Source organism: Drosophila santomea, chromosome 3R (assembly GCF_016746245.2).
Source record: "Drosophila santomea strain STO CAGO 1482 chromosome 3R, Prin_Dsan_1.1, whole genome shotgun sequence".
In the NCBI taxonomy this organism is placed as follows: Eukaryota; Metazoa; Arthropoda; class Insecta; order Diptera; family Drosophilidae; genus Drosophila; species Drosophila santomea.
In genome coordinates, this window is record NC_053019.2 from 23,352,691 (window position 1) to 23,379,827 (window position 27,137).

Genomic DNA, 27,137 nt, shown 5'->3' on the forward strand with positions numbered 1-27,137 from the left:
ATCGTTTTTCGTAATTGGTTGCATAGTTTTTGGCTACACCAACTTGAATACCGCACCGGACTCGAATCGAATTAGGTAAATCGATTGGTAATGGAACACCGCACCGGATTCACCCCATGAACACCAAAAGCACAGAACACTTGCTGCTGGAATCTGCATTGTGGTCTCGCATTTCCAATCCCCGTGCTGAAGTATTTCCCGTAATTTGGGTTGGCACGTGCGGATTTACTTTTCACTCTACTTTCGAACTCACCTTCGCCATTGCTGTTGTTGTCAATTTTATGGCGTTTTCATTTGCTGCCAAGCGCTTTCGTTGCAGCTTCCTCGGCAATTGCCAGGAATTTTAAGTTTCAACCTCAACCTCGTCCCTTTCCCTTTCCATTCCCTTTCCATTCATCCGGCCCAAACGCACTTTGCAGCACTTGAACTAAAAATAAAGCCACATAAATCCGAAGATTTGCTGGCAAGTGCGCAAATCGAAATGAAATCCCAGGGTCAGTTGCCCCACTTCCTGTGATTCCGATTCTGATGCTGTCGCTCCTCTTTTTTTATTTCTCGAAGGGCGACTAGGCAGATGAGGGAGCAGGAGGAGGAGTGACTCCTTAGCCGCAGCGTGCTTAAATAAATTAAACGACGCCCCTGTCCGATTTCCGATGTCCGAGTCCTGGGCCATTCAAAAAATATCCTGTCACCACTCACGGAGGCGCACTTAGTCCGGGGACAGAACTGTTGAAATATTAAAGCCCCCAAACGGCGTTTCCTCTTCAGCTATAAATTGGTCAAATAGGGATTTTTCAGGGGTCCCCAAGTGCGTCATCTGCGTCTGACAGTCTGGCTATTATCGAAATATTTTGATGGCCTATTAAAAAAGGCTCAGACGGGCCAATGGCTTGAGAGACTTAAAGTATAATTAAAATTAAAGAATTCTTTCGTTACAAAAACCATTGCAAATGAGATACTAAATATGCATATAAATCATATATTATAAATCTAATAACGTATTAAATTTGCTTTCATCTTTTATCAATCGAATAAGGTACTAAAAGGCGACAGCATAGTAACATAATTCTTTATTCCACAAATTCTATACATAAAATTTAAAATTGCATTATGTTTATAACCCTTGATCTAGCCAGTTCTGCGCCAGTGGTCATCTCTACTTTGTGGCTGTCCGACTGGCCAATGGAAAATGGAGACCAGTGCATGTGCCCGTTTGGAATTCAATTAGCAGTCGGATAGCCGAATGTTTGCCTCTTACTCATAATGGCTTCGATTGAGCCCGGTGATTATTGCGATCGCTGGCTGGCTGACAGCTGCAGTGGACGCCGCAGATGTTGGAGCCACTTCCAACGACTGACATTCATGGCAGCCATAAGAATGCCAACCAGTTGTACTAGCAAAAAACCCCAAAAGGGGGGAAAGTGGAAAGTGGAAAGTGAAGGTGGCTGCCAAAATGCCGAGAATGCCGTAAAAATGTTTTCCTTTTTGCCAGCCTGTTCCTTTTGTCAGCGGCAGTAGTCGTCGTCCTCGTCGTCGTCGTTTTGGCAGATGCTGAAATAATGATACCGGCGCCTGCGAAGCGAGCAATCAGCCCGCTTTTCGCATCTATGCCAAGGACATGTGGGTGGTGAGTGGTTGAGTGGGTGGTTGGGTGGTTGGGTTGGTGGTTTGAGCGCAGGAGTCTGTTTTTTGACATTGTTTTGACTACGGCCACGTGTGGTGATGGTTTGAGAGTGTGCGAAATGCACGAAACTGCCGTCTCAATTTAGACATTTTCAACGTTTATTTTGCAACAGCTGCCTTAGGTCTATGCGGAACGAGAACGCTTCAAAGTGCGGAATTTATTATGCATTCCGCTCTTATAATTTGATATTTAAAGAAATCATTTTACGGCGCACGTTGCTGTTGCTCCTGTGCTGCTACTGCTGCTGCTGCTGCTGCTGATGATGATGATGCTGGTGATGCTACTGCTCCTGTTCGCTTATACAATTTAAAAATCGCGACGCTTTTTGTATGCAATGCAATTATTCTCCATTTACAATGCACTCAGCGCCAAGTAAGCAAACAAACAAACAACGGCTTGAATGGCTTGGCTGGCTGCGATGGTACGGTATGGTATGGTATGGTAGGGGAAAATGGGATGCAAGGGGCGCACTCAGCGCACAAGCAGACAAGTAAATAAAATTGCAAATAAAGTAAAAATGTTGAAATGCCAAAGAAATGCACGGTACATATTTTACATTTATTCATTCGCTGATTCTGAATCTGCTTTAGCTTCTGCTGCTGTTGCTCTCCTGCTGTTGCTCCTCTTGCTCCCCCTGCTCCTCCTGCTCCCCCTGCTCCTCTTGCTCCCCCTGCTCCTCCTGCATGTCCTTTCTGTGGACAAAAGCGACGATGGGCGGCATGTCCTCACGCCTGTCTCCTAGTCCTGGTAAGCCGAGCGTTAATAACAACGCTTATCTGCGGCATTAGGAGCATGCCAGCCACCATTCCTCCCCCCGAACAACAGGAGCCAGCGACTGCGACAAAAAAATGATAATGAAAAACTGAAATAAAAGCGCAGCGGCAGTGCCAACGGACAAACAAACGGACAAACAAACAAACGGACGGCGAAAAAGAATACGAAATACAGGCAAACAACGCAGCGCGAAGCTGGAGAGCCCAACAACTGAGCAACTGAACAACTGAGCAACTGAACAACTGAGCAACTGAACATCTGAGCAACTGAACAACTGAACAACTGAACATCTGAACTGTCCGGGGTTGGAGGACCACATAATTTAAGCTGCCGTTGCCTTAGCAATTGCTGGTGCTTCTGCTTTTGCTTTTGCTTTTCCCGCTGCCGTTGCCATTGCTGCCTGCATCGCTGCTGGCGTGACAACTTCAACCGACAGCCGCAGAGCAGAGCCATCATCCATTATCAGCAGTTGGCCATCTTAAAGTGCAGCAGAAACAACAGCGGTGCTGTAAGGCTATCGACTGGACATGCAAATACCCTGTTATCAGCAATAAATAATATTAAGCAGCAAGCTATGAAAGTTACCTGTTATCAGCAATAAATATAAATAAGCAGCAAGCTATGAAAGTTACAATTTAAATAAGTTATTTTTGATTCTCTTTTTTAAGACGCCAAAGAATTTTTGGTGTTTAAGAGATGAAAACAACCTAATAGGTAGTTAAGGGTATATAGTCCACCCTGCATAAGTCCCCATTTTCCGTGGCATTACTACAGCATCAGGACAGGAAGCGGATGGAAAAAAAAGGCAACGCGGACAACGGGTGGCCACAACAATGGCAACAACAACGGCGGGAGCAGCGACACAAAATGTTGCGCGATGGCATTGTTTTAATGCATTTGGAGCAGCAGCAGCCGTAGCAGTGGCACATGCAGCCTGTAGATGCGGGCGCTGGAACCCGCGGATGATGGCCGATGGCGTATACGCACCGTGCGCCACATTACGTATACGCACTCGCATGTGGCAAGTACGCCGCCGGTGGGCGCTACTTGCCGCCCGCGGAATTGCCGCACTGCTGTTGATGCTGCTGATGCTGCTGCTGCTGCTGGTACGCCGATGGCCCCGAGGAGTCCTTCACTGTGAACGTGACGTAATATCGTTTGTTGCTGTCCAGCTTTTCCGCGGGCAGTGAAATTAGCTGTTTGTTCTTGCCGTGCGACAACTCCAGCGCCACCTTGTGGTTACAGCGTCCACCGCTGGCGCTGCCCATGCCGCCCATTCGGCCGCTGGAGGCGCGGCCGCTGGTCAGGATCTTGGGCAGGAAGAAGCTGCTCACGCTGCCGGTCTTCTTGTATGGTCCAAAGCCGAACTTTGGCATCGTGTGGTGATTCATCATGGGTACTGCAAATGCAAAGAACCGTTGACACACATTAGATTAATGATTCCAGTTGATGATCGTAGCGCACGCCTGGCAGGTGTCCTGCCGGTGCAACACTCAGCTAAATTGCATGGGCAAAAACAACTGGTAATAAGAAATGGTGGCGCTTCCTGGTAACCCATTTCTGGGTGCCGGATTAGCAGCCATCTCGGCGGGATTACCATAGCTACTTTCAGCAAAATAACTGTGCAGCAACAAGGGCACGTTAATGAAGGCGAGCGGTTGCGAGCGGTAATATAAATGCGTTTTTAATTTGGCATAAGCCCGACGCATCCTTTTCAGCATTCCGCTCCAGCATCCAGCGGTGAAGCAGGCGACTGAAGACGTAATAAAAACTGAAAAAGCCAGAAATCCAGAAAGCCGGGTCGAGAACACTTTTTCTTTTTTAATTTGCCCCCGCACCGAATAAACTGCTCGTAATTAGGATTTATATTTTTATGCCCGGCAGCCGGCCAAGTAGATGCTTTGAATACGAGTGTCCAATTGTCCGATTGTCCGCCCCCTTCCCGCTTGACCCACTCTCCATTTTTTCCCCAGCGAAAGTGTTGCCAACGATTTGACTCTTTGGCCCGGCCAAAAGTCTGTCTGGTGCCATTTTTCACGCTTGCACAGAGCCGCTTAGAGCCCTCGAGCAAATCGGCGGAGCAGCAAGACGAGGCAGCAAAGGAAAAAAAGTAAAAGCCAAAGCCAAAAAACAAAAATATTCCGACTCTTTGAATAATTTGTCAGTGCTGTCAATTCTATATTTTACCAATCTAAAAAAAGCCGATTCTGCTATATAAACACATTTTTATCTAACTGCTATGCTTACTAATCCTTAAGTTAGTTACTTTGATATGTTATTGGAAATTTACCACGTAAGCAATTTTGCTTCAAACAAATTTGATAACTAATAGTATGTGAGATAAGGAAATGATTGAAAATAAACAAAAATTGTATTTACTTAAAACTTTTGTATGTACTTTTAAATCAGGTTTAAAAATGCTTGATATCGGCCAAGATTTTGTATACAGCTAAGCATTGTTCGCTTTTGAACTTTTAAATAAGCTAAGATGTTTTTTTTTTAGAGAGCTCTCAAATAGACTACTTACTGTAAGCGGCACAAGGTATTCCCGTGTAGGCATGGGCCGCATGGAGACATCGGTGCGTCTTGGTGGTGCACTGCAGCGCCTTCTCGTAGGCATTGTAATCCGGACTCAGTCGGCGTTCCGCCTGAAAATGGGATGACAATTTGATGAAAATTGGATGAGCCAGCTGGATGGGCGGCACTTAATCAGCGACCCACCTCCTCGTACACCTCGTTGATGTTCTGGAAGTTGTTGGTGCCGGGACGCTGGAGTCCTTTAAGCGTCTCATAGAGGAAGAGCTCGAAGTTCTTGAACGTGTACTCGCTGAAGTTGTAGCGCCTGAGTCGCGTGCCCGTTTCGCCGCCCAAAAGGACACAGGACTTGTGGTAGTCATCCACCGCCCGCTTCACCAGCACCGCCTCGTTCAGCTTACTGGAGCGAATCTGCAGCGACTTGAGCTCCAGCAGATGCTGGAAGATCTTGCGCTCCATGTAATATCTGCGAATGGGGGAGGAGATTGAAAGCCATGAACAAAAAGTGCCAGCGCCCGTTCCCCATTGTCCCCATCATCTGCAGATTCTGAATCTAAAGCTGAATGTGAATCTGAATCCGAATGCGAATGAGAATAAGAATCAGTGTGCCGGGGCTTTGCAAAATAAATGTTAGCAAATGTACGTAAATTGTCATTTTGATATTTCGCGAGTCACAGACAAAGGCAGTTCGCCGCCCGCTGTTCAGCTGACAAAGGACCTTCCTCTCCGCTTACTTCAGGATCCAGGATCCAGGCCGTAGCGCAATAAAAAGGCATCATGTTATTAAAATTTCAAAAATACTAAAGTGCGTACGCGGAAAAAATTCTATTAATAATTGAGGAACGGACGGGGAAAAAAAAGAGGAGCAAGCGAGCATAAACGAAGCGAGTCAAATTAAAGCCACCGACGGCGCCCTCTAAGCCATAAAATGTTATTAGAAATTTTATTAAAAATTAGGTAAACAGCGAATTTTCAGCGCTTGAGGGGCACAAGGATGCGGATAAGGATATGCATCTTGGGTGCCCCCTCGAAAGTTGCTCCCTTAACTCGACTCTTCTAAATCAACGAATGACGTCCGAGCCTTTTCGCCTTTTTGCAAGAGAAGCGGCGCATTCACCGAAAAAACTAAGCAAATTTGTCGAGGGCACTTGGAGTGCAAAAAAAAAAAAAACATGCGGCGGAGCTGAAGCGTTTTCGAAAACTATTTACCCAACGGCAGCTGCCTTTGGAAATGAGGAGGAGGATGAGGAGGAGGATGAGGACGAGACCGCTTGACACTGCTCGCCACTTGGCTGCGCTGCGCGAAATTATGCAAAACAATTTGACTTTGAAACAAAAGTTCATTGCTCGTGGAATGGATGGTTGGTTGGTCGGATGGTTGGATAGCTGAAAAGGCAGGCAATAAATAGGTAAGAATCCTTGTGAGCCAAAAGCTGCGTAATAAATTGGCCAAGGAGCTAACAGAAATCCCCCTAGAACGGACTTCAAAGCGCGGCAGCGTTCTTCCGCTTGTTTTGCTGCCTCACCAGTGGTCATCATCGGTGGTCATCGCCATCGTCATCGTCATCGTCGCCTTCATCTTCATTGCCGTCTTTATCATCATCATCATGGCCATGGCCCATCTTGGCCACCATACTCATCCTCATCTTCACCATCGCCATCAGTTGTTTGCCGAAGCGCTTTTCAATTTTACGCCTCGCTTTTGGCTCCATTCGGCTGCGCTTGAGTTCTTTGCAAGTCTTTCGCTTTGTGCAAATACTTTTTGCAATACTGTCCTTGGCATATTTTTTTTTTTATTCGCCCACTTTCCCGCCGCACCGCCACGCCCATCGCCTGTGCCACTGCCACTGATTTCCGTTTCCGCTCTACGTTCGCCTAGTACAACTTTCATTTCATTTTCTTGTGCGCGTTGATTTTGTGTGGCACATTTTTCCACTGCTTGCAACGCTCGCAGCGACCAACTGTCCCACCGGCCGTAAGACCCACTGACTGACAGCCGCCCACGTGCCACCTCTTCCTGTTTGCGACACAAATGTGACAGGCAAAAAGTGCACGCAGTGCGCAGGCAAAGTGGATGAAGTGGAAAACCCGCCGTCGGCAAAGTCAGCACCGTCACCACCATCACTACCATCATCACCACCATCACCATCAGTGCGCTGGGATAGGCGCAGCTCTCACTTTTCCAACTGACAACGACAACAAAATGCAAAGAAATTAAGCGCTGCACAAGTTGCAACAACGAGTGTCCCGCCCGCCAGCAATTTGTGCCGCACAAGCAGCACAAAAGCGTTGCGCGAACCACTTGCCAAGTGTTAATGGCTGGCCCACGAACACGCCGAAGGATCCAGAATGACGTGGCCTGCATACCAGCATACCTGCATATCCAGGGTACCCAGTACCAGGTTTTCCAGTTAGCAACTGTAGACCACGGAAGACGACTTCCATTTGAAAATCGATGGCCGCCAAAAGTGTTGACAAAGTCGCACCCCTTGGAAATTCGCGAAAAGTCTGCGGCTCACAAAAACTTTAGCGCTTCATTTTTCATGACGGCTATATATTTTTGAGCCAGTGCTTCAAACTTTCAACTTGGCCAAGTGACCGAGTGAGCTGGCTGTCTGGATTTGCGAGGGAAAACCAAGAAAATCGGTTGGCTACGACTTAAGCTAAACGCTCAAAGTTTAATGAATTTTCCCAAGCAACTACCACTGATGATAGAATCAACATTTTAAAGTCGGTGAACAAATATGGCTAATTCCATCATGCCACCCGCTCTGCCAAAAAAACCAAAAAAAAAAGGAAATCAGGCCCAAGGACAAGAGATAAACTTGGAGTCGGGTCATTTCGGGACGAAAAACGAAATCCAAATATTTAACAACGTCAATTACGTGAGCGCACATTATAAATCCCAAATCTCACCTGTGCTGCTGCTTTTGGGACACGCAAAATTCGCACACAACAAGCAGCAACGGTAAGTTATTTGTTTAATTTATGCGTCAGATAAAATTTTAATCTCTTCGGAGCCAAAGCGAACAGAACAGAATAAAGTTGCCCGGATGGGTCTCTCTGTGTGAAAGCATGCGAATGCAAAAAATAAAACGAGAAATGGAAAATGAAAAATGAAAAATACGAAACAAAATAAAGTCTCTATTTACACACTTTTCATGGTATTTTTCTGGTCGACACACACACACACCCATCCACCGCACAAAGTATTCGACTGGGAGCTATGGATTCACTTTTTACTTTTACTTTTTTTTTATTTTCCTTTTTTTTTTTACTTTGGCGAAGTAAATTCTTTTTGGATTTTCCACCCCCCACCCCCTGGATGGCCAACCATATAGTCTTCAGGAATTAATTGACTCACCCCGCCGACTTGTTGAGGAACTTGTTCGGAAAGTTGCTGAGCAAGACACTTGTTTGACTTTCGGTTTTGCGTATACTTCGTATATTGCGTATACGCCGTGTATTTGTCGAAACCTTAACATGACGCTGGTTTTCTCCAGTTATGTACCGTTTTCTCCCGTTTTCCTCGCGTTTTCCTGGCGTTTCGCTTTGGTTTTCTCGCTACGGCTTATGCAAACAGCCGAGTTAAATATTTTCATTAGTCAAGTGGAAAGAATTATTTATGAAATGCGCTCGCCGGCCGGATTTCGCTTCTGTTTTCGCTACGTTATTGTTTTGTTTTGTTTTTCTTTCTCGGTGAATGTTTTGCAAATTTATTCATGGGCTACAAGGCAGATTAGCAAAATTAATAAAAGTCAGCTTACGCTTTTTAATTAAGTTTGGCGGTCCCGGCTTATGCAAATACCATATATAAATACAATTGACTTTTAAGTTTGAGCAACAGCTTACGACATCGATCCGTGACACCAACGCCAAAATGAATGACAAAATTAAATCAGTTCCACACGAGGTTTGGCTTTAATTGCTAGTGTGAGTCTATGCCGGGAAATGCCTGGGAAATCCCCGGGAGGCACACAAAAGGATTTTCCAGAAACAACGCGGCCAACGAAGAGCGAACACAAATGCTAATCGTCCTTGCCTTCGAGGACCTCTAAAAATGCTCTCGCTAATCTGCACTAATTCCATTTACAATTAGCATTAGTGAGTTGTAAAACGGAGCCAAAGACTTTGCTTCACAGCGAGCACGACTGTTTGCTTGCGGCTAATTTTCATATTTTGTTCAAGTTTCCGCATAAACAAAATATCCCACCGCAGGTGGGCATCCTTTCCCGCAACCGTTCGCCACTTTCACCACTTTCTCCGCCACTTTCTCCGGAACTCTGCCCCGATTCCGTGCAGCTGGCTAATTAAAATGAGCAACTCTTTGCCGGAAATGAGCATTACGGCTAATGACAAGAGCGGTTTGGCAGCGGACGAGATTTTTGGGCCATTCGAGGGCACTGGAATAAATCAGCCAGGACATTACCACAGTGCTCTGGACTTGACCAAATTATGATTTACGCTTCGAATGACCAAGCCAAACATTTTTCCTTTTTTCATTTGTTGAGGTAATTAAGGCAGTTGATGGGGCGTAAGAGTAAGCGAATTTAGCTGTTGTCACCAATAAATGTGTCACAAGCACCTCATCCACCTGTTATCATAAACGTTAATCCTCGAGGCTTAAAATCCACGTACAGCAGCACATAGTTCATGCTCAAGTACACGAAAAATGTACATTAATGCCGCGTTTATTGCCTTTAACCGCATTATAATAACTTTAAAGCGCCCATTTTTATGGCGAACGGAAGCTGGGCAATTTATTTGCTGACCAGCGCAACAATGGAGTCAGGTCCTTCGTACAAGGACCAAGAAAAGAAATGAGAAATGCTGCCTGGGCTATTAAATCCCTGGCTAAATTAACTTTAAGGCGGCATGCTTCGGCCAGTCTGATTACATTAAGAGGACCCCGTGGCCGCAACTGTAGAGCCGAAGTGCGCGCGTGATATAATGCGATGCGAGTGCCGGGCAGTGGGACGACATTCAAGTTGATTAAAATCAAGCATCAAGTAAATAAATCTACGGCCAAAAAGGCAGCCTCGTTGGCGCCACTAACTGCCTGCAGATTAATTTAAATGAATGAATCTCGCCATCAACTCCGCCGGGCCCGTGACCAGGACGCAACTCCCCGCAATCACGGCCAATCTGTACCGCTTCCATTGCTCGTTTACCGGCGAAAAATCGGATAATTTATAAGTTCGCATTAACGAATGCCATTTGCATATATCGATTTTGTACTTATTTTCTGGAGTACTTTGAAGTTATTTTCTTCAAAGGCGATGATCCTTTTGAAACCATCAATTGAATTAAAATCAAATTCATCGATTAAACTAAAGTCACTCGCCTTAAAATGAGTTATTATTGTGTCTGTGTTCTTTATGTTGCATTGCACACTTACACTTGGTTTTGAAACCCTTTCAATTTTTTTTTAAGATTTTTTATAACTTTTTTCAGTGTACTCACCTCCTAATATTGCGCTGTATGGAGCGGGTGACGGCTCCCATGTCACAGGCTCCCTTGTCGCCCGGCTTGCGGTTCTCCATGCGGCTGCTGCAGGAGCGTCCGTCCAAAGTGGCGTAGATGGGACGACGCGGCATGTGGGCGGTGTGGGCGGACCGCAGTGTGGGTATCTTGCTGCGCTCTGCCCGCGGACTGGGCTCGAAACCCGAGTCCTGGTCTTTGGTGGTGGCCAAAGCCATGTTGCTGCCATCGCGCGAATCCTGAGAGTTCTTCCAATTGCTGCGCGTTTTGTTGCCGCTCCGCACGCGCTTCTTGAGGCGTCGCTTCCTTCCATTGCCCTCACATGCGTCATCCGCCATGTTTGCTCCTCCTGCTCCTGCTCCAGCTCCCACTCCATGTCGATTGCCACTGCTGAGAAAGCGACGCAAGGCACTATCGTGCTCCGGATCAATGCCATCCCTCTCATCATCATCGTATTCGTCCTCGTACTCCTCATACTCGTAGTCCATCTTCTCCAGCTCCGCGGCACTGGGCAGCTGGACGGCAGACGCCCCATCGCCAACCACCTTAAAGACCTGATTGCCGGCTTCGTAGTCAACCTTGCGTCCAGTTCTTTTGGTGCTTTCATCCAGGGAGTCATCGCTTTTCAGAACTTGGAAGCTCGATTTCCGTTCACCGGCCGGCTCATCGGAGGCCGAGGCAGCTGGATTTGAATTTGGATTCAGAACTGGGTCATCGTCCGCCGAATCGGAAGGCAGAAGTGTAAAAGAGCGCCTCGTCTCCTGTTCCCTTTGCGGTGGCTCCGGCTGGGGCGGCGTGGGCGTTTGGGCTGTGGATGGGCGTGGCTGTGGTGCTGCCGGTGGCTTTTTGGGCTCTGCAGTGGGTGGAGCGGGTGGAGCAGCGGTGGGCGGAGGTGTGGGACTAGGATTGGTATTTGGTTTCGGCTTGGCTGCTGCCTGCTCCATCTGATCGGGTTTTTTGCCAACAGACACTGGCTCCACAGCCGCAGATTCCATCCCGTCGGCCGTGTTGGCATTAGGCTGTGGTTGTTCTGCGGCACTTGGTGGTGGCTTTGCGGCTTCCTCCTTGGGTTCTGGTGGAGATGTGGCTGGCGGAGGGGCTGGTGCAGATGGGGTTGCAGGTTTTTGGTGTTCCTTAACCTCCTCTTCCGGCTGCTCTTTGGGTAGGTCCTTTTCGACATACTTCTCCTCACTGGAGCTTTTGGACTCGCTGCTCAGCGCAGTGGCTGCTATCTTGATCACCTGCTCCACTTCCTTCGAGACCAACTGCGTCTCCTCCTCACTCAGCTGGAGCTTGACTTCCTGCTCCGAATGCTCCTCCTTACCATTTTCCTCTGCAGTTGGTGCTTCCTCGGAAGATTTGGAAGTTTGAATCTCCTCTGCATCGTGATGCACGTCTACCTGTGTGACCACCGACTTGGCTGCCTCCTGTTCCTCATCTGTCAGCTCAACAGCATGAGATTCCTCCACCAAGAGGTTATCCATTTGTCCGGACTTTTCACTCTGAGCGCTCTGTGTTGGGGACTTGATGAAGGTTCCCTCCTTAGTGGGTGGCGTTTGATGTCTGCTGGCAGATGGTGGTCGTTCCTTGGAACTGGTTTGATCCTTGCCGTTTCCAGTCTGGTTGTCCCCATTGACAGTGAGTGGTTTCCGCGAACCCTTCTCCGGCGATGAGTGTGCCGCGTGATTCTCCTCGTCCCGGTCGCTGTTGTCTCGGTTTTTTGACTTCCTGGAGGACGTGGAACGCTTGCGGCTAACCACTCGATCCTTTTGCCGCTTGTGGTAGCAACAGTTCTCGCAGGAGTCCTCCGCACTCTCCTCCTCCCACTCACTGGAGCTGGCATACCGCTCCCTGGACTTTCGCCTCCGAATCTCGATGTTGCTCTTGGAGCGGCAGATCTCGCTGCACCGCTCGTGCTTGGACTCGCCACAACTGCTGGTGCGCCTCCTCAGTTGCCTTCTCTTGTGCCGTCGACAGACGTGCCTCAATCGCTGCTCCTTGCGATAAGTTTGCTCCGAGCAACTGCAATCCCCATCTCGTTCGTCCTCCTTACCATTCCCGTTTCCATTATCCGAATCGGAGCGTTTTAGGTACACCACGTACTTCTTGGAGCTGCGCAGATCGTGCAGCTCCTCCTTCTCCACATACCTCAGGGGTCTCACCATGTCAGTGGCGTTCGTTTCGTGAAAGGGATTCCCAGTCCTTCTGCTCGACAATCTCACCTTGTTGGCCGGCTGACCGCCGTTGGCCTGCAGGAACTTGGCCGTGGAGCGGTGACCACGCTGCAGAGCTCCATCCAGTGGGGTTAGGACCAATCCACGTGAATTCCGGTACACGGCATTCACATCTGCTCCGTAGTCCAGCAGCAGCTTGCACATGTCGGTGTAATCATTGGCCGCCGCAATGTGCAGCAGGCTGCGTCCATCATTGCTGGTGGTGTTCACCTGCTTGGGCCGCTGGTTAAGTAGCCACTCCAGGAGCTCCCTTCTCCCGGAGGCGGCGGCCTCGTGCAGCGGCAGATCACCCTTGGCATTGCGCAGCCAAAGATTGGCACCACGCTCTTTCAACAACTTCAAGGTCTCGAACTGACCTTTGGAGCAGCCGCAGTGGGCAGGTGTTCGTCCTTTGCGATCCTGCCGATTGGGATCAGCCTCCAAGTCCAGCAATCTGGCCGTGGCATCTGCGTGGCCCAACGTTACGGCATAGTGCAGAGCTGTGCAGCCATTGGAATCGATTAGATCCGTGGGAGCACCACAAAGGCCAATCAAGGTGTCAATGCACTCGGTGTGTCCCCGGGAACCAGCACAATGCAAGGCAGTGAGGCCATCTCTGAAAGCATTACAAGAAAGCATTAACTGTGAAATCAGGAGAGCCAACCTGGTAAACCCACTTATCCGACGACTCCACGCGGGCACCCGCTTTGACCAGGGCAATCACTGCCTTCGCCGAGCCCGCTGATGCCGCCCACAACAGTGGCTGGCGACCATCCTTGTCCTGGACATCGACACTGCTCTGTGGATGGGAGAGCAGGATGCCCAGAATCTCGAGGGAGAGCCTCGAACTGGTGCTGGAACTGGCCTGCTGCTTGCTATCATGACTGGCGCCACACATCTGGGCGGCATAGTGCAGCGGAGTGCCACCATTGGCGTCGGGCTTCGCCACACTGGCTCCTGCTGCCAGGACCGCTCGCAAGGACTCCACCTCGCCACAAACTGGAAAACATAATCTAATTACTATAGGAAAAATATTTGTAAAAATTAAATCATAATGATAAGGAATTTCCATCAACATATGTTTGCAACTAGAACCAAAGTTAATTACAATTTTTTTTGCCATTGTCCGCAAACATTAATCACGTTTAATAGTTCATGACAGTGCTCATGGATTAATTGTCATTTTTCTAGTCAACAAATGAGTTACTTTTTAGTTGTAATTAATTCGAGAATTCATGCGGTGCTAAACCAATTGTTGAAACAGTATTTGTAATGCTATTACTGCAGCTTTTTGTTTGGTCAGTTCAATGTAAATATTTCTAGGCCAAGTGTTAACTGCTGTTAAACAAATTGTTGTTTAAATAAAGTAGTGCAAACAAAAATAGTTTACTCATGGACAACCAATAAAAATGGCTGTTAAATCAATAGGTTTTGTGTGAAAAGACAGTTACAGTAGTGGAACATAAATAAATAGAACTGTTAGTCTCTATTAGGCTGAAAAGTTTACTTTGGTGCGTTGGCAGCTTCACACTCACCTGTGGCCCAGTGCACCACCGAGTGGCCCTCATTGTCCACCGCGTTCACCTCCGCCTTGTTGGCCAGCAGCAGATTGACCATGGCCAGGTTGCCCTGGATGACGGCCAGGTGGAGCGGCGTGAAGCCATCCTCGTCCGCCGACTCCAGCAGCTCGGGGGCTGCGATCGCAATGCTGGCGGCCGCCACGAGGTCCTTGCTCCTCTCCGAGTCCTGGACGGCACAGTAGTGCAGCGCGTTGCGGTGGCTTCGGTCCCGCTGCCGCAGCAATTCCGGCTGTCCAATGATGAAATGGATGCAAAAATGCAGAAACACTTTAGTTAGTTAAGTGGAATGAGAGGGGGGTGGGGTCAAAAATTAATTACTTCGCCCGCCGGAAAATTATGGCCGGACGGTGCGATTGCACCTGCTGAGTTGAGGCCGCAGCCGATTAATAAACTAATTAAAATGCCATTTGCATATTGCATCAATTTGCATCTGAACATACCCCCCGCACTTTCCCCTTTCCCCTCTCTGCCCCACCCCTACCACTTGCCGCCGGGCAGCGTTTGATGGATCGCGTAATTTTCACAGTCTCCGGCTTAATTGCCAGCAAATATTTTGGTGGAATATAAGTGTGTGCATCGAGTGTTGTTGTAGTTGTTCTTTGTGCTGTTTGTGTTGTTTGTTTAACCGGCGAGTTGTTGCTGTTGTTGCTGTTGTTGTTGTTGCTGATGGTGGTGGTGGTGGTGGTTGCTCGGTCGATTGGTTGTCAGCCAGGCCTTTTGTGTCCGAGTGTCGAGTGGCTGATTGGGCAAAAGCAATTACTTTTTCCAAACGCATCACACCTCCGCCGGCAGCGCATTTAATGCGATGCCACAAAAATGGCCGGCCAATAAATAATTAAACATATTCTCGCGTTAATCATGCAAAAATGATTGCAGTCACACTTAAAAAACGAAACAGTCGTGAAAAAAATGGTCTTTTGCCAAACGCCGTTGGTCAGTAACTAAAGCAACAACACAGCGTTGGTAAACAAATGTAAACAACGACGCCTGGAAGGTGCAATTGCAAGGAATGGGGTGGGTTCTGCCCCAAAAGGACTGGAAGTGGTTGTCCTGGGCAACGTGGTGAGTTGCTAAGGACTGGGGTGGTGTGTTGGCTCACCAGATTATCGCTTGCATTTTTGGCGCGCAAAACAATATCAAACTCCAGCGGCGCGGTGAACATGGCTCGTCCTGGCAGTCAGGAGCCTCGGCCCGCCTTCGTCCTTTTTTGGGCCAAAGGATTTCGGGTAGGAGCGACGAGCGTGGCGCGTGGAGCGTGCAGCGTGTCAAAACATGTCAAGTGCACAAAAAATACTGTCGCCGCCGCCGAAAAGTATGCTAAAACTTTGCCCGCTGCCGCCAGGAATTCGCAATGCGACGACAGCGACGCCAACACAAGCTGAGGCAGCGACGGCGACAGAGGCAGCGACAGCGGCAGAGGCAGCGACGTCAGCGGCAGCACGCAAATGTGAAAGTGAAAACGTTGGCAAATCGTCGGCCAACAGGGCGGATGATGAGGATGAATGTGGGCGGGCTTGGGTGGACAGTCCTCTTTCGTTTTGTGGGGCGCCCATGGGCGCCGCTTATTAGGCTTCGCAACTAACTTTTCTTGCGGCATAGTTTGTGCTAATTTCCTGCTGCTTCCGCGCCTCTTCATTCACCGCCCATCTGTCCATTCACTCGAAAAAATGAAAAAGTTCCCTTTCAAAACTGACTTTTACTTAAGGTACTACAAAGTTTCTTAAAGCTATTGCGCAAAACTTCGACAATTCCTGGTTAAATGGTGGCAAATTGTGGTAATTTGCCTTAAACTGCAAACTTTAACATGGCTTAATTTTAAACCAAATGCTGAATCCTATTAAATGTTTTGACAAGTCAAAAGAGATATATAATATTCAAAGTAATATTTTTGTATCTTCCTAATCCTTAAGGGGCCTTTTTTCCAGTGCACCTGGTGTTTATCTTGTCAGTATGGCTGATTGATTGACTGTGTTGCTTTTCTAACCAACATTCAATTCTTACAAACATTTCGGGCACGCTGCCTTTCTATTTATATCGCGCAAAGGATATCGCGTGACTGCCATAAAACTGTCGAGTGGAGGCCACCTTTCACCTCTCACCTGTCCCCCCAGCCCCCCTCTCCCGCACCAGGGGTATGGATTCGCGGGAAGTGCTCAATTTATTGCACATTTTAGCATGAGTCAAACAAGAGCTCAATAGCTGTGGAAGAAAGTGAGGCGAAACTCTTGTGGCAAGAACAACAAAAGATGGTGAACTTTGACTATTAGGCATTTGCGTGTTGCATGGGCGCACTTGAAGGGATTACTTTTGGGCAGAGAAAGTGCTTCTTATGGAAGCAAAGGATTCACAGGTCGTACGGCAAGGACTCAACAGGTGCAAACCACTCGGTTATGAAACCCCAAAAGTTAATTCTGCCCAAGTTAAATATTTAATGTTTCACTTAATTTACAGTTCTACACCGAAAATGGTTCACATTTTTTTTCCGGCACTTTGGGATCTGTGGGATTTTCATATTTCTCTCTGTTGATTGAATCGAATTTGAGCTGCGGCTACGTTTGCCTTTTTTTGTTTTCTGTTTGCCCAAAAACTTTGGCAGCAAGGGGAAAATGTTTACAATGAATGATTTTTATTTGCTGCTTCCCTTATCTTTGGGCCAGCTTTTTCAGCTTTTTCAGCTTTTCTGCTGGCCGGGCGGTTCGGAGTTGTCTGAGTTGCTGTTTGTTTCTTACGCTGCCGTCCGGATTATGAATAATTCAAATAAACTGAAATGATACCTAAAAACTTTGACAACCCATCGCCCAGCATTCCGCTGGCCCGAACACACAATGGTTGAAAAATAAAAACGGACCTTAGGATGGGGCATTGTTGCTCTCTGCTCCTCTGGCTGCTTTGTTATTATTATGATGATGATGGTTGGTGTGATTGTTGCCGTCCGTATTCGTTTTTCGACCACCCACAACAGCTGCCACCCACTGGCCGCTTCTGTTGGTGTCATGCAAATTTGCATTCAACTTTCTACATTCACCCGACACAAAATGAAATGCGATAATCAAATACGACCAACAACAATGCGCTCCAAAGGGGCAGCACCAGCTGGCCCCCTCCAATACCCACCCTTCCCTCCCTCTCTTGGCCAGATAAAACTTTGGCACTGCCAGTTAGCCAGTCCAACAGTCCACCAGTCCAACTGCCCGCCATTCCAGTTGGCCAACACGAGGCGATTGCCATCGCCATTCGAGTTCCTGTTTATGCCATTTTAATAGTTCTTTAAACAAATAAAACGTGCTTGGGCCGCGTAAAAATGGGGTCACAACAATGGTAGAAAGATCATAATTTCCAGAGGTATACTTAGGATTCAGAAAAGAACAGCAAGTGAAGCAGAAAATATTTTGTAGTCAAAATGCATTACATTAAGATCCATCTTTTAAAGCAGAAAATATTTTGTAGTCAAAATGCATTACATTAAGATCCATCTTTTAAAGCAGAAAATATTTTGTAGTCAAAATGCATTACATAAAGGTCCATCTTTTTTTTGAAAACACCGTTCGATTAAAAATTTATTTACGAACTCAACGAGGTTTAACATTCCGATTGGTATTTTCGGTATAATTTGGCTAAAAAGGGTCAGAAAGCGAAAATAATTACAGTTTTTTACTCCTAATTACCAATACTAACCAACCAAATCACCTTTTGACCGACTTTGTTAAAATAATTTTTGGCCAAATTTTCGCATTTTTTGTAAGGGGTAACATCATCAAAAATTGCAAAAAATGTGAAAATAAAAGAATTTTTTTTTGAAAACACCGTTCGATAGGAAATTTAATTACGAACTCAACGAGGTATGACATTCCATATTTGGACCACTATTTCGAATGCTGTGATCAAAATAATGATAATTATTTACGCAAATAAACAGAAAATCGATTTTCGCCAAATTTCAATATTTTTGATTGGTATTTTCGGTATAATTTGACTAAAAATGGTCAGAAAGCGAAAAGAATTACATTTTTTTACTCCTAATTACCAATACTAACCAACCAAATCACTTTTTGACCGGCTTTGTTAAAATAATTTTTTTCGCATTTTTTGTAAGGGGTAACATCATCTAAAATGCAAAAAATTTGAAATAAATATATTTTTTTTTTGAAAACACCGTTCGATTGGAAATTTAGTTACGAACTCAACGAGGTATAACATTCCATAATTGGACCACTATTTCGAATGCTGTAATCAAAATACTTAGATTAGATTAAGTTGTCCAATAAGGATAATAGTACGCTAGTGCAAATAAACAAAGTTATCTGCACAAAGCTGTGCTTTAATTTTAGACCCTAATAGGGTGCATAATTTACTTTATATAGCCAGGAGTTATATATGCTAAACAAAACTGGCAAGCTAGCCCATCTGCGTTTGGTAATCTCGCTTTTAGTTTCGCCAGATTAATGGCAAATGAGCTACAAAACAACCCAAAAGGTGAGCATTAAAAGGCACGAGTCACGATTTATGGCAGCAGTCCGGCAAAAAAGCAGTCAAGCAACAGTTAGCCTGGTGAAGACATAAAATTTCACATTTTACGATTGCTCATCTCGATCCGGGCTGCTCATCCTTTTGGATCCTTTGGCAGCCTTATGCACGTGTTGTTCATATGCGGCTGCTGCCTTTAAGAGCTTCCGGGAATGCCGTAACGACAACTAAACTTAAAACTTCCTTTGGGTTTTTGCAAACCCAACAGGCATACGAGGCTTAAGGGACCATCTGATTTTTATGCAAACAGTACGAGCACATCTGAATGGGTGAGACCTGCAGAAACAGGGGAAAACAATTTGCGTTGCTCTCGAAAAACATATATAAAGATATCAAATATTCGACCACTTCCACTTCCCTTGTGTCCGACGACGACTTCCTCCATTTCGGCATTTGCATAACTGAAGCGACAACTGTCATCGTCGTCGTCCAAAGGACAAACTCCACAGGACCCACAGGATCTGCTCGAAATCACAGTCTCAAACGCAGCGGTCAGCAGTCGCGCACTGGCCGGGCTTATTATTCATATATCGTAGGCCATTAGCATAACAATGAGATGGCAATGGAGATGGAGCTGTAGATGAAGATGGAAGTATGGTCGCAGAAGTCATAGGATGTGTTCGTTTCTACTCCTTTGATTCAGGAGCATGTAGGCGTGCATGACGCATACGCCGTGTGGCACACGCACCCACAAACCAAGTTCCATGGGGTGCTCAGCAGAGTCAGGAAGTGCGTACAAATATATATAAAGCATAAATAATAATGAAAGACGACGCAGCCGCCGCAACAATAACAGCAAGCACACAGTTACATGATAATGCATAAAAAATAAAATACATGCATGGCCTGAGTGCCATGAAAGGGCGCAAATGGCAACTGGCATCTTGGGGCGTAGGGGTGGAGGTGGGGCTTGGGTATCCTTGGGGATTCCGGGTGGCTGTGGGCCAGGGCACGAAGGAGAACCGAGAATTCGACTTAGCGCTTCGTTGGGCAGCACATCCGCCATAATTATGTGTGACGCGTCTGGAGAATGGCACATTAAAAGGCTGGAGCATCCCGAAAACAGGCGCCCAGCACAACAGGCGTCCTGCGGCAGAAGGATAACCCCCAGGATAAAACCGTACAGCGCCCAAATACCGGAAACTCTTTTACGGGCGCCTCGAGGTCGCAACCGCTGCGGCCTGTCCTCCAACGCTTAAGATGTCAAGTGACCACAGGGCACAGAAGCCACAAGGCAGTGTCCTGCTCAATGGCAAATTTATGCGCACAATGCGCCATTCATATGTTAATCACATTTGCCCGGCCCCTTAAGATGTATTTTAATTAACGTAAGCGGCAAAGTGCGCAGGTAGCAACCGCATGAAGTCAGGGGCGTATGCAAAAAAAACATTTCAGAGGCTTAAGTTTAATTATGCAAATAATTCCGATTTTATAATTAGAAAACTGCAACTTAGGTGTTGCCTTATTTGGTTAAATCTATGCTTTCAAGTTTGGAATATTTGTTTATAATCATTCAATGAAAATAACCATTTGTGGTTGACAATCACAGTGCTCAATTCAATTAAAATCGTTAATTTAGGCATTTTGAGTTTAGCAACCCCGCGTATCGCCCCTGTTTTGATCTACAACCAGAAACGGCAGCTCGTATACAAATAGTAGGCGAAAATGTGGGCGCGGCAGTGTCTCAAGTCGGCAAACGCCACAGCCGCAACTATAATTTTCATGCTCGACAGACAAAGCTTAACTGCTGCTCAGGCAGGTGGCAAGGACATACTCATACATATACAGGTGAGTTGCGAGGGGAAAACTAAGGGGGGGAAGAACAAGGATGATGCTGCTGCTCTCTAACTGTTGTTGTGGCACCTTTTATACTTCTAATTAGTGCCACGTTAACGGCTGCAGCAACAATAGCGCTTGGCTGCGTTCACTGCAGTTGGCTGGCATCGGGCTCTTTGTTGCGGCATCTCTATCCTACCTTTGGCAAAAACCCTTTGCCCCGGCGAATCCTTGCCAGTTGGCAGCCCACCTGCTGATCCTTGAGGAAGCGTTTCACTGTGCAGCATTCTTAAGTAGTTTTGGCAATTATTTACAGCTACTTTGGCTCGGGGCCCCCCCTAAAAGCGCCATTTTACCGACCCCCCACACCCGCTTTTCTCATCCGCTTTGGCCTGAACTCATCAAAAGGTTTGCCGCACGGATTATTATTATGCCATGTGCCGGGATCCGGGATCCGGGTGCCTGGTGCCTGGTTGCTGGTGCCTGGATCCTGAATCCGGAATCCCAGAGTCCTCGGGAATCGTGAATCCTGCTTACCTGTACTCCCTTCGCTGTGTAGTTAAACTTTCGCATAGTTTTTATGCCGTGCTACGGATTAACAACAACGGCAAACTTTCATTTTGATCTACAAACTTTTCCGGCGGTTTGAGCTGTTGGAAAACACCTCGGCCACTTTTCCTCTGCCAATCTCCAATCTCAGGTGGTAGATTGTTTGCTAAACATCATGAGCAATTTTCCCGCTTTAACGGCAATTCAATTCCGGGTACACGGCTCATGCATACTTTACACGGAGACCCAGCTGAAAACATGGCAAATATGGGTTGGAGATGGGTAAAAAGGGATGAGAGCCAAGAGCTGGCGTCCATGTCGCCTGCATAATTCATTGGCCAAGTTGTAAGTTGTAAGTCATGGCTCAAGTTTTGTCCAAATCGAATTAACTTGCAAAATATTTTAGAAACTCAGAGCTGGCGAACTTCACTTGGTCAATTAAAAATTATGCATAACCAGCCAGTCCCCGCATTCCGAGTAATTTCCGCAACAAAAACTTTCTATCCTCTATCCTCCCCCGCTCCGAAACCCAAATACCCAGCCAGGACATATACCCTTCCACACCTCCTCCATGGCAGGACCAACTGTGCACCGAAGCGCATTAAAATTAGTAACAAGCTATGCTCATTTGTGTCAACTTTGACTGTCATTATGCACTCGGAGCAAATATTGTTGGATGCCGAGGCAAAAGTTTTTGGTCCTGCCCGGACCTCTCATGTGATTAGCCCGCCGGGCGCTTCCTTGAGCAAAAATGTTGGCGTATCAGAGAGGCGCAGAAAGGGGCAGGAGTTGCAGGAGGATACAAATTCATACACGGATATCCTATGTGCTCCAACTCCAGTTGGACTGCAACTTCGACCAGGCCGAACTGGACAGCTGGGAGCTGGGAGCTGGAAGCTGGAAGCATGGCAACTTCTGGCCAGGAAGTCATCTCGAAAGCCAAACAGTTGTGGGCTTCCATTGCAAGACAAATTTCTACGATTTCAGTAATTAATTTGCCAATGCAAACTTTGGTCAGTTGAGTCGACTCAACCGAGAGAGAGAATCATCCTCGTCATAGTCCGTCTGCTATTTCTGGTGGTTTCTAATTAATTGGACAGCTGTCCGGCTTAGCCGACGCATATGGTCCGGCGGCCAAAGTTCGAGGCTCCACCCAATTGGAAATGGGTTTTTGTGCTCAATTAGCCCAGTGACGCTCGGTTTGGGGGCAAACTTCTGATGATGACCGAAAACCTCAAACCAGCACCCATTGCCATTAATTTAACTCGTTGGTAACGCAGACTTTTATTTCGACATTTATTTTTGGGCCTCGGCAGGCTGCCTAATTAATTGTATTCAGACATGCAAAACTGTCCGAAATCGCATGCAAATGTCGGGGGTCAGTTTTTGGCCAAATATTTCGATCCAATCAGTGGGATCCTTTGGCGCTGATTGGATTCCAATCGCTACTTGTTTCTGGCTTTATCTCCATCCTCACCTGACTTTCGACAAACAGCCGAGCGATTAATTAAAAATTCAAATGACTGCAACGGCGACTGCGAAGTTAAACAGATACCGTGAAGTAATCTGAATGTGAAGGCAATGGCAAAGGCAAATCAAATGAAATAACGATTGAAAAGCCAGTGCTACTCACACAGAATAAGCGAGGGAGCAAACTGGGCGAAATGCAAACTTTTTCGACGTCATTTTTAATGAATTTTCAACAAAATGTGCCAAACGTGTTGAGCAGTTGCAGTGTTACAGTTGCCGAGTAAAAAAAAAAGGGTGGCAAAAAATCGCAATTAAAATTACCAAGCCGTGGCCGGAGCAAAGGCACCGGAAAAGGATCCGATTGCAACAGCCACCAAGTCCTCCTTTCGCCTCCTTTCGCCATTTCGGCCAAATTGATAATAATTTGCACGTTGATTGAGCGGCAATGGCCAAGGAAAGTGAGGGGAGTCAGGAAAGGAATGGAAAGAGTGCTATGAACGGGCGTAATTAAAAATGCCAACTGAAGGTCAATGGGTAGCAGCTAATGGAAACTGTTCAGTCCCTAAACAACTAGGTGCTTCAGTTTTAAAGGGAAAGACACAAGGCTTTTTGAATAACAAATTAATTTTGAACGACAACTTTTGGGGCACTTCCAGGATCGCAACGAAATTCCCACTTGCTTTTCCCTTAGGTTCAGCATACCCTGTTTGCTAAGATTGACTTTGGGCATATGCCTTATTAACCTTAAAAGTATGCGCCAAACATTAGGTGATTTTGAGGTGACAAACAATACGTTGCATTATTAATTTCCATATTTATTATAGCTCTGGTAATTTTTGTGGAACATTTTGTATGCCTGCTAAGATCTCCGTAAGACATGCAAAAATGGAGGCATCAACTCTATTCAGCACTACCTCACAAAGTTGCCCGGTTGTTTTGTTATTACGTTATTTGCAACAAACAAAAGAGCCTCTTGCGGCTCTCGGTTGGCTTAAATCAACTTCTGCAGCTGACTTTTCAACGAAAACTTTCACTTAAAGCACCAACGTGAAAAGGAGCCAATGGCCAGCAGCTTGGGACACTGCGAGTGAAGTGAAAAGAAGGAGCAGGACCCAGGACCACCGCACCGCTTCAAATCTTAAGTGAAAATAAATAATTCACACCTGCAGCAATCTGAAGGATGCCAGGCAGCGGCACACGCACACACGCACACTTAGATAGACATACAATTACCAACTTGCGGTGTAAAACTTCAGCTTCGAACTCTCGGCTAAATTGCGGTTTAAAGTTGAAGGCAGTAGCTACACGTAGCTGCTGAACAACAGCGAGAAGTGACCTCCGGAGGTGGGACAATTACGCCATTAACATTAACTAAAGGCGGGCACAGAGCTTGGGGATTTTAGAGGAACAGCAGCAACAATGCCAGGAGCCAAAAAGTTTTATTTTCTAAGAAATTAAGTCTTAATTGGTAAAAACAGCAGCAGCAGCAGCAGAAGCAGCAACAACAACGACAGACCAGGCAGACAATAAAGACGAGAGCCCAAGATATTGAAGGGTGGCTGGAAAAACCAACATCAATGAAAAGTTTAAGCAAAACAATAGCAGGCGAGTAAACAACGTCGATGAATGTTGCTTGAGTGCTCTCAAAAAGCCAAGAAGCCACTAGCGTTCTGTGCTACAATATATGAAAGCCAGTGTCCCTGTATATATATAGTATACATATATATATATATATATATATATATTTCCGATGTGTGTATAAGAAGCTTTGGGGCAGCAGCTCTGCAATAGTTGTTACTCATACGCCATGTTGTACACAGCAATAAATCGAAAACACAGAAATCCAATAAAGAGAGCCAGTCATATAGTTCATACATAGTTGAAGTGGTCCTTCAGACTATAAGCGCTATTAAAATGGATCCACAAAAATATAGAAGCGCTAAATAAACAGCACAAGAGCAAAACAGCAAAGCAGAGGCGACATAGCCAAGTGGAGCTGTTTAATTATTCTTTGGAAAAAATACAACAAATAAATAGAACGAGACTGTTGGCCAGAGAAGGCGGCAAAATTAAAGACATTAAAACTTTTAATAGCTTAGGCGGCCTTATCAAAGCTGCAAACAGAGAGTCACCAGATATGCGGAGACAAGACAAATTAAAATATGTCCTGCAGGCACAAGATATAACTGAATAAAGAACAAGCAGAGCAATAAGAACAGGACGAGACAGGGATATAGCCGCAACCGAACATTAATAACATCAGTCAGCGACTGGCGATGTAATTATATACAGATTTACTGAATAACCTTGAACCGCGAGACGATTTTGTTTACCAAAAATACGAAAACACAGCGCCGTCGTCGGTAGTAATTGACATAAGCACTGCACATTCACATTACGCATACGCCTCGTTGCCCATAAGTTGAAAACCAATTTTTCGCCCCGGCTCGCTCATTGGCTCGATGATGTTTTTCAGCGGGGCAAAAGCGAAAATGCCAAATGCGGCCATATTTCTGTTACACTTTATGAGGCTCATAAAGAACGCGACCCACAAAGTAAGTAATAATCGCCGGCATTTGCGATATTTCACAGGCAAATAAACTGCTTGGCATCGCGGGGAAAAGGTCGTTTTATTTTTGGTGCTGCGGCCAAGGTTGGCCAACAGAAATGTCATTTGCCAATTACATGAGCGAGTAAGCTGGCAGAAGGGGTCGTCGTCGGTTCAACCAAAATTTCCCCAACTCATCTAAGTATTTGCGCAAAAAGTCACTGCTGTCGAACTGTGCGCAATACTCAATGTCGGGCAATTTCACATCAAATTTGGCGTCAATATCAATTTCCAGGACGAAAGGCACGCCAACTGGCCGGAAATGAAGGCATTTGTCAGAGCTCACAATGCCTGGCGAATAATTGCAAAACTAGCAACATGACAATTCTATGGCACGAAAGGGGGTAAGTTCAAGAGGAATGAAGGACGAATGGCTTCCGAGGACATGACCAGGCTCCTTTAGCAGCCAGAAAGCAGGCCTTGAAAATTTATCTGCGTTCAATTAAAAACTTTTCAAATTTCAATTAAATGTGAAATTGGCATATTTAGGCGCTTGATGAACGGCCGAGGACACCAGGACGAGCGGACGAACGGACAAGTGAAGGACCAGTCGAAACGGAATCAAATGATGGTCATGATGGGCCAAAAGGAGCAAGGAGCGAGGTTGAGTAGAAGAGTGGAAGAAGAACCATTTAGCATTCACCATTCGGCCGGCATAACTAAGCTTGGGGGATTATTTTGTCAATTTTAAATGTCCTGCCATTTACAGCATTCAAATTCAACTCGCCTTTGTTGTGCGCTCGCCCAGCCTGTTGTAGAAATGTTTATGAAGCAATTAGGCGCTCTGAACTGTGAACAATGCGCCGAAATGACTGCAACGGAAATTTAAAGACCCCTCCCCTCTTAACTCACACTACCAAACTTCCAGAGATTTCGAAAGGGTTTTCCCTTTGGCTTTAAGCTTTCTGCCGGCTCATCGTGACTGCAAAAAGATTAGAATCTTGCTACGCCTTTGCCTCGATTTGGGCCTTTGTCGTCGGCCAAAAAAGATGACTGGTTTTTATTTTTGGGTTTTTTTTTTTGGAGGCCAAAGAGGCGAGGACCTGGAAGAAGTCAACTTGTCATGCTTGGACCGCCTCGGCTTAGCCATTATCCTTTATGGTAGCCGGCAAGTCCTGTTCCATTACACACTCGCAGTTGGCTTGTTGTTCGCCCAGGACTTTACACGTGTTGCAATGCGCGAAAGTAGTCTATCTGGATAGTTTTAGAACATGCACTTAGAACTAAAAGAGATTACTTAATTATATAGGTTTTATATGCAGTTTTTAGATGTTTGTGTGAAAACTTAAAAACTAAGTAAAAAATGTTACTTTAGTGCTTTTTTTGAATAACAATTAAAGTAACAAGTAAGTTTTTATTGGAGTGCATTTCCATCTTACCTTTTCGCGCATTTGGGCGAGCACTTGGACAATGTCGCCCCGCTGACAGGCGTACATAAGACTGGTGCAGCCCTCGGCGAGACGCTTTCTTGCCGCGAAGGATGAGGACTGCGACTGTGTCACTGTGAGCTGGGCAGGATCTGGGTCTGTTTCTGGCACGTCCACTGCTGCTTCCGCTGCCGCATCCGTGTCCGCATCCTGGCTGCTGGCCGGCATAGCAATGACTTTGTCTGCTGCCTCTTGCCTTTGCAATTTCTGTTGCTGTTGCTGCTGCTGCTTTTCCTGCTGTGGAGAATGGTCGTTGTCCTGCTGCTGGTCCTGCTGCTGCTGCTGATGCTTGGCGCGTGTCCTTCGCGGCAGCGGACTCTCGAACTGCAACTGCTTTTTGGCGGCCTTCAGACGAGGTGGCTTGGCCGGCCCCGTCACGCGCTTCACTTCCGCTTTCGGACGCTTCTGCATCCTCTAATGCGGTTAGTATCTGACCCGCTTTTTGTCCACAATTTTTTTCTTCTGCCTGGCTTTGTGCTTGTGTTTGTTGTCCTTTTGTTGTTGCGCTGTTGGCTT

The 27,137-nt window shown here is 46.4% G+C and overlaps 1 protein-coding gene across 2 annotated transcripts; it reads right to left on the reverse strand.

Annotated features, from left to right (window-relative positions):
- Nucleotides 1–1,713: 1,713 nt before the first annotated feature.
- On the reverse strand, nt 1,714–27,048 carry LOC120453463 (inversin-A). Of its 2 annotated transcripts, none has more exons than XM_039638180.1 (7): nt 26,574–27,048; nt 14,223–14,496; nt 13,365–13,686; nt 10,457–13,303; nt 5,180–5,459; nt 4,986–5,106; nt 1,714–3,857 (listed from the first exon to the last, which is right to left on the reverse strand). In XM_039638180.1, exons 1-7 carry the CDS (start codon nt 27,030–27,032, stop codon nt 3,502–3,504), a joined length of 4,659 nt encoding a protein of 1,552 aa, XP_039494114.1. In that variant the 5' UTR covers nt 27,033–27,048; the 3' UTR covers nt 1,714–3,501. The 2 variants fall into 2 exon arrangements, with proteins under 2 accessions (XP_039494114.1, XP_039494115.1); XM_039638181.1 differs by lacking the exon at nt 26,574–27,048 and adding an exon at nt 15,367–15,467.
- Nucleotides 27,049–27,137: the final 89 nt, after the last annotated feature.

Coding starts and splice junctions, on each gene's coding strand:
- LOC120453463 (XM_039638180.1), bottom strand. CDS start 27,032: ATGCAGAAGCGTCCGAAAGCGGAAGTGAAGCGCGTGACGGGGCCGGCC. Junction 13,687..14,222: donor GGTGGTGCACTGGGCCACAG/GTGAGTGTGAAG, acceptor TATGTTTTCCAG/TTTGTGGCGAGGTGGAGTCC. Junction 13,304..13,364: donor CGCGTGGAGTCGTCGGATAA/GTGGGTTTACCA, acceptor TAATGCTTTCAG/AGATGGCCTCACTGCCTTGC.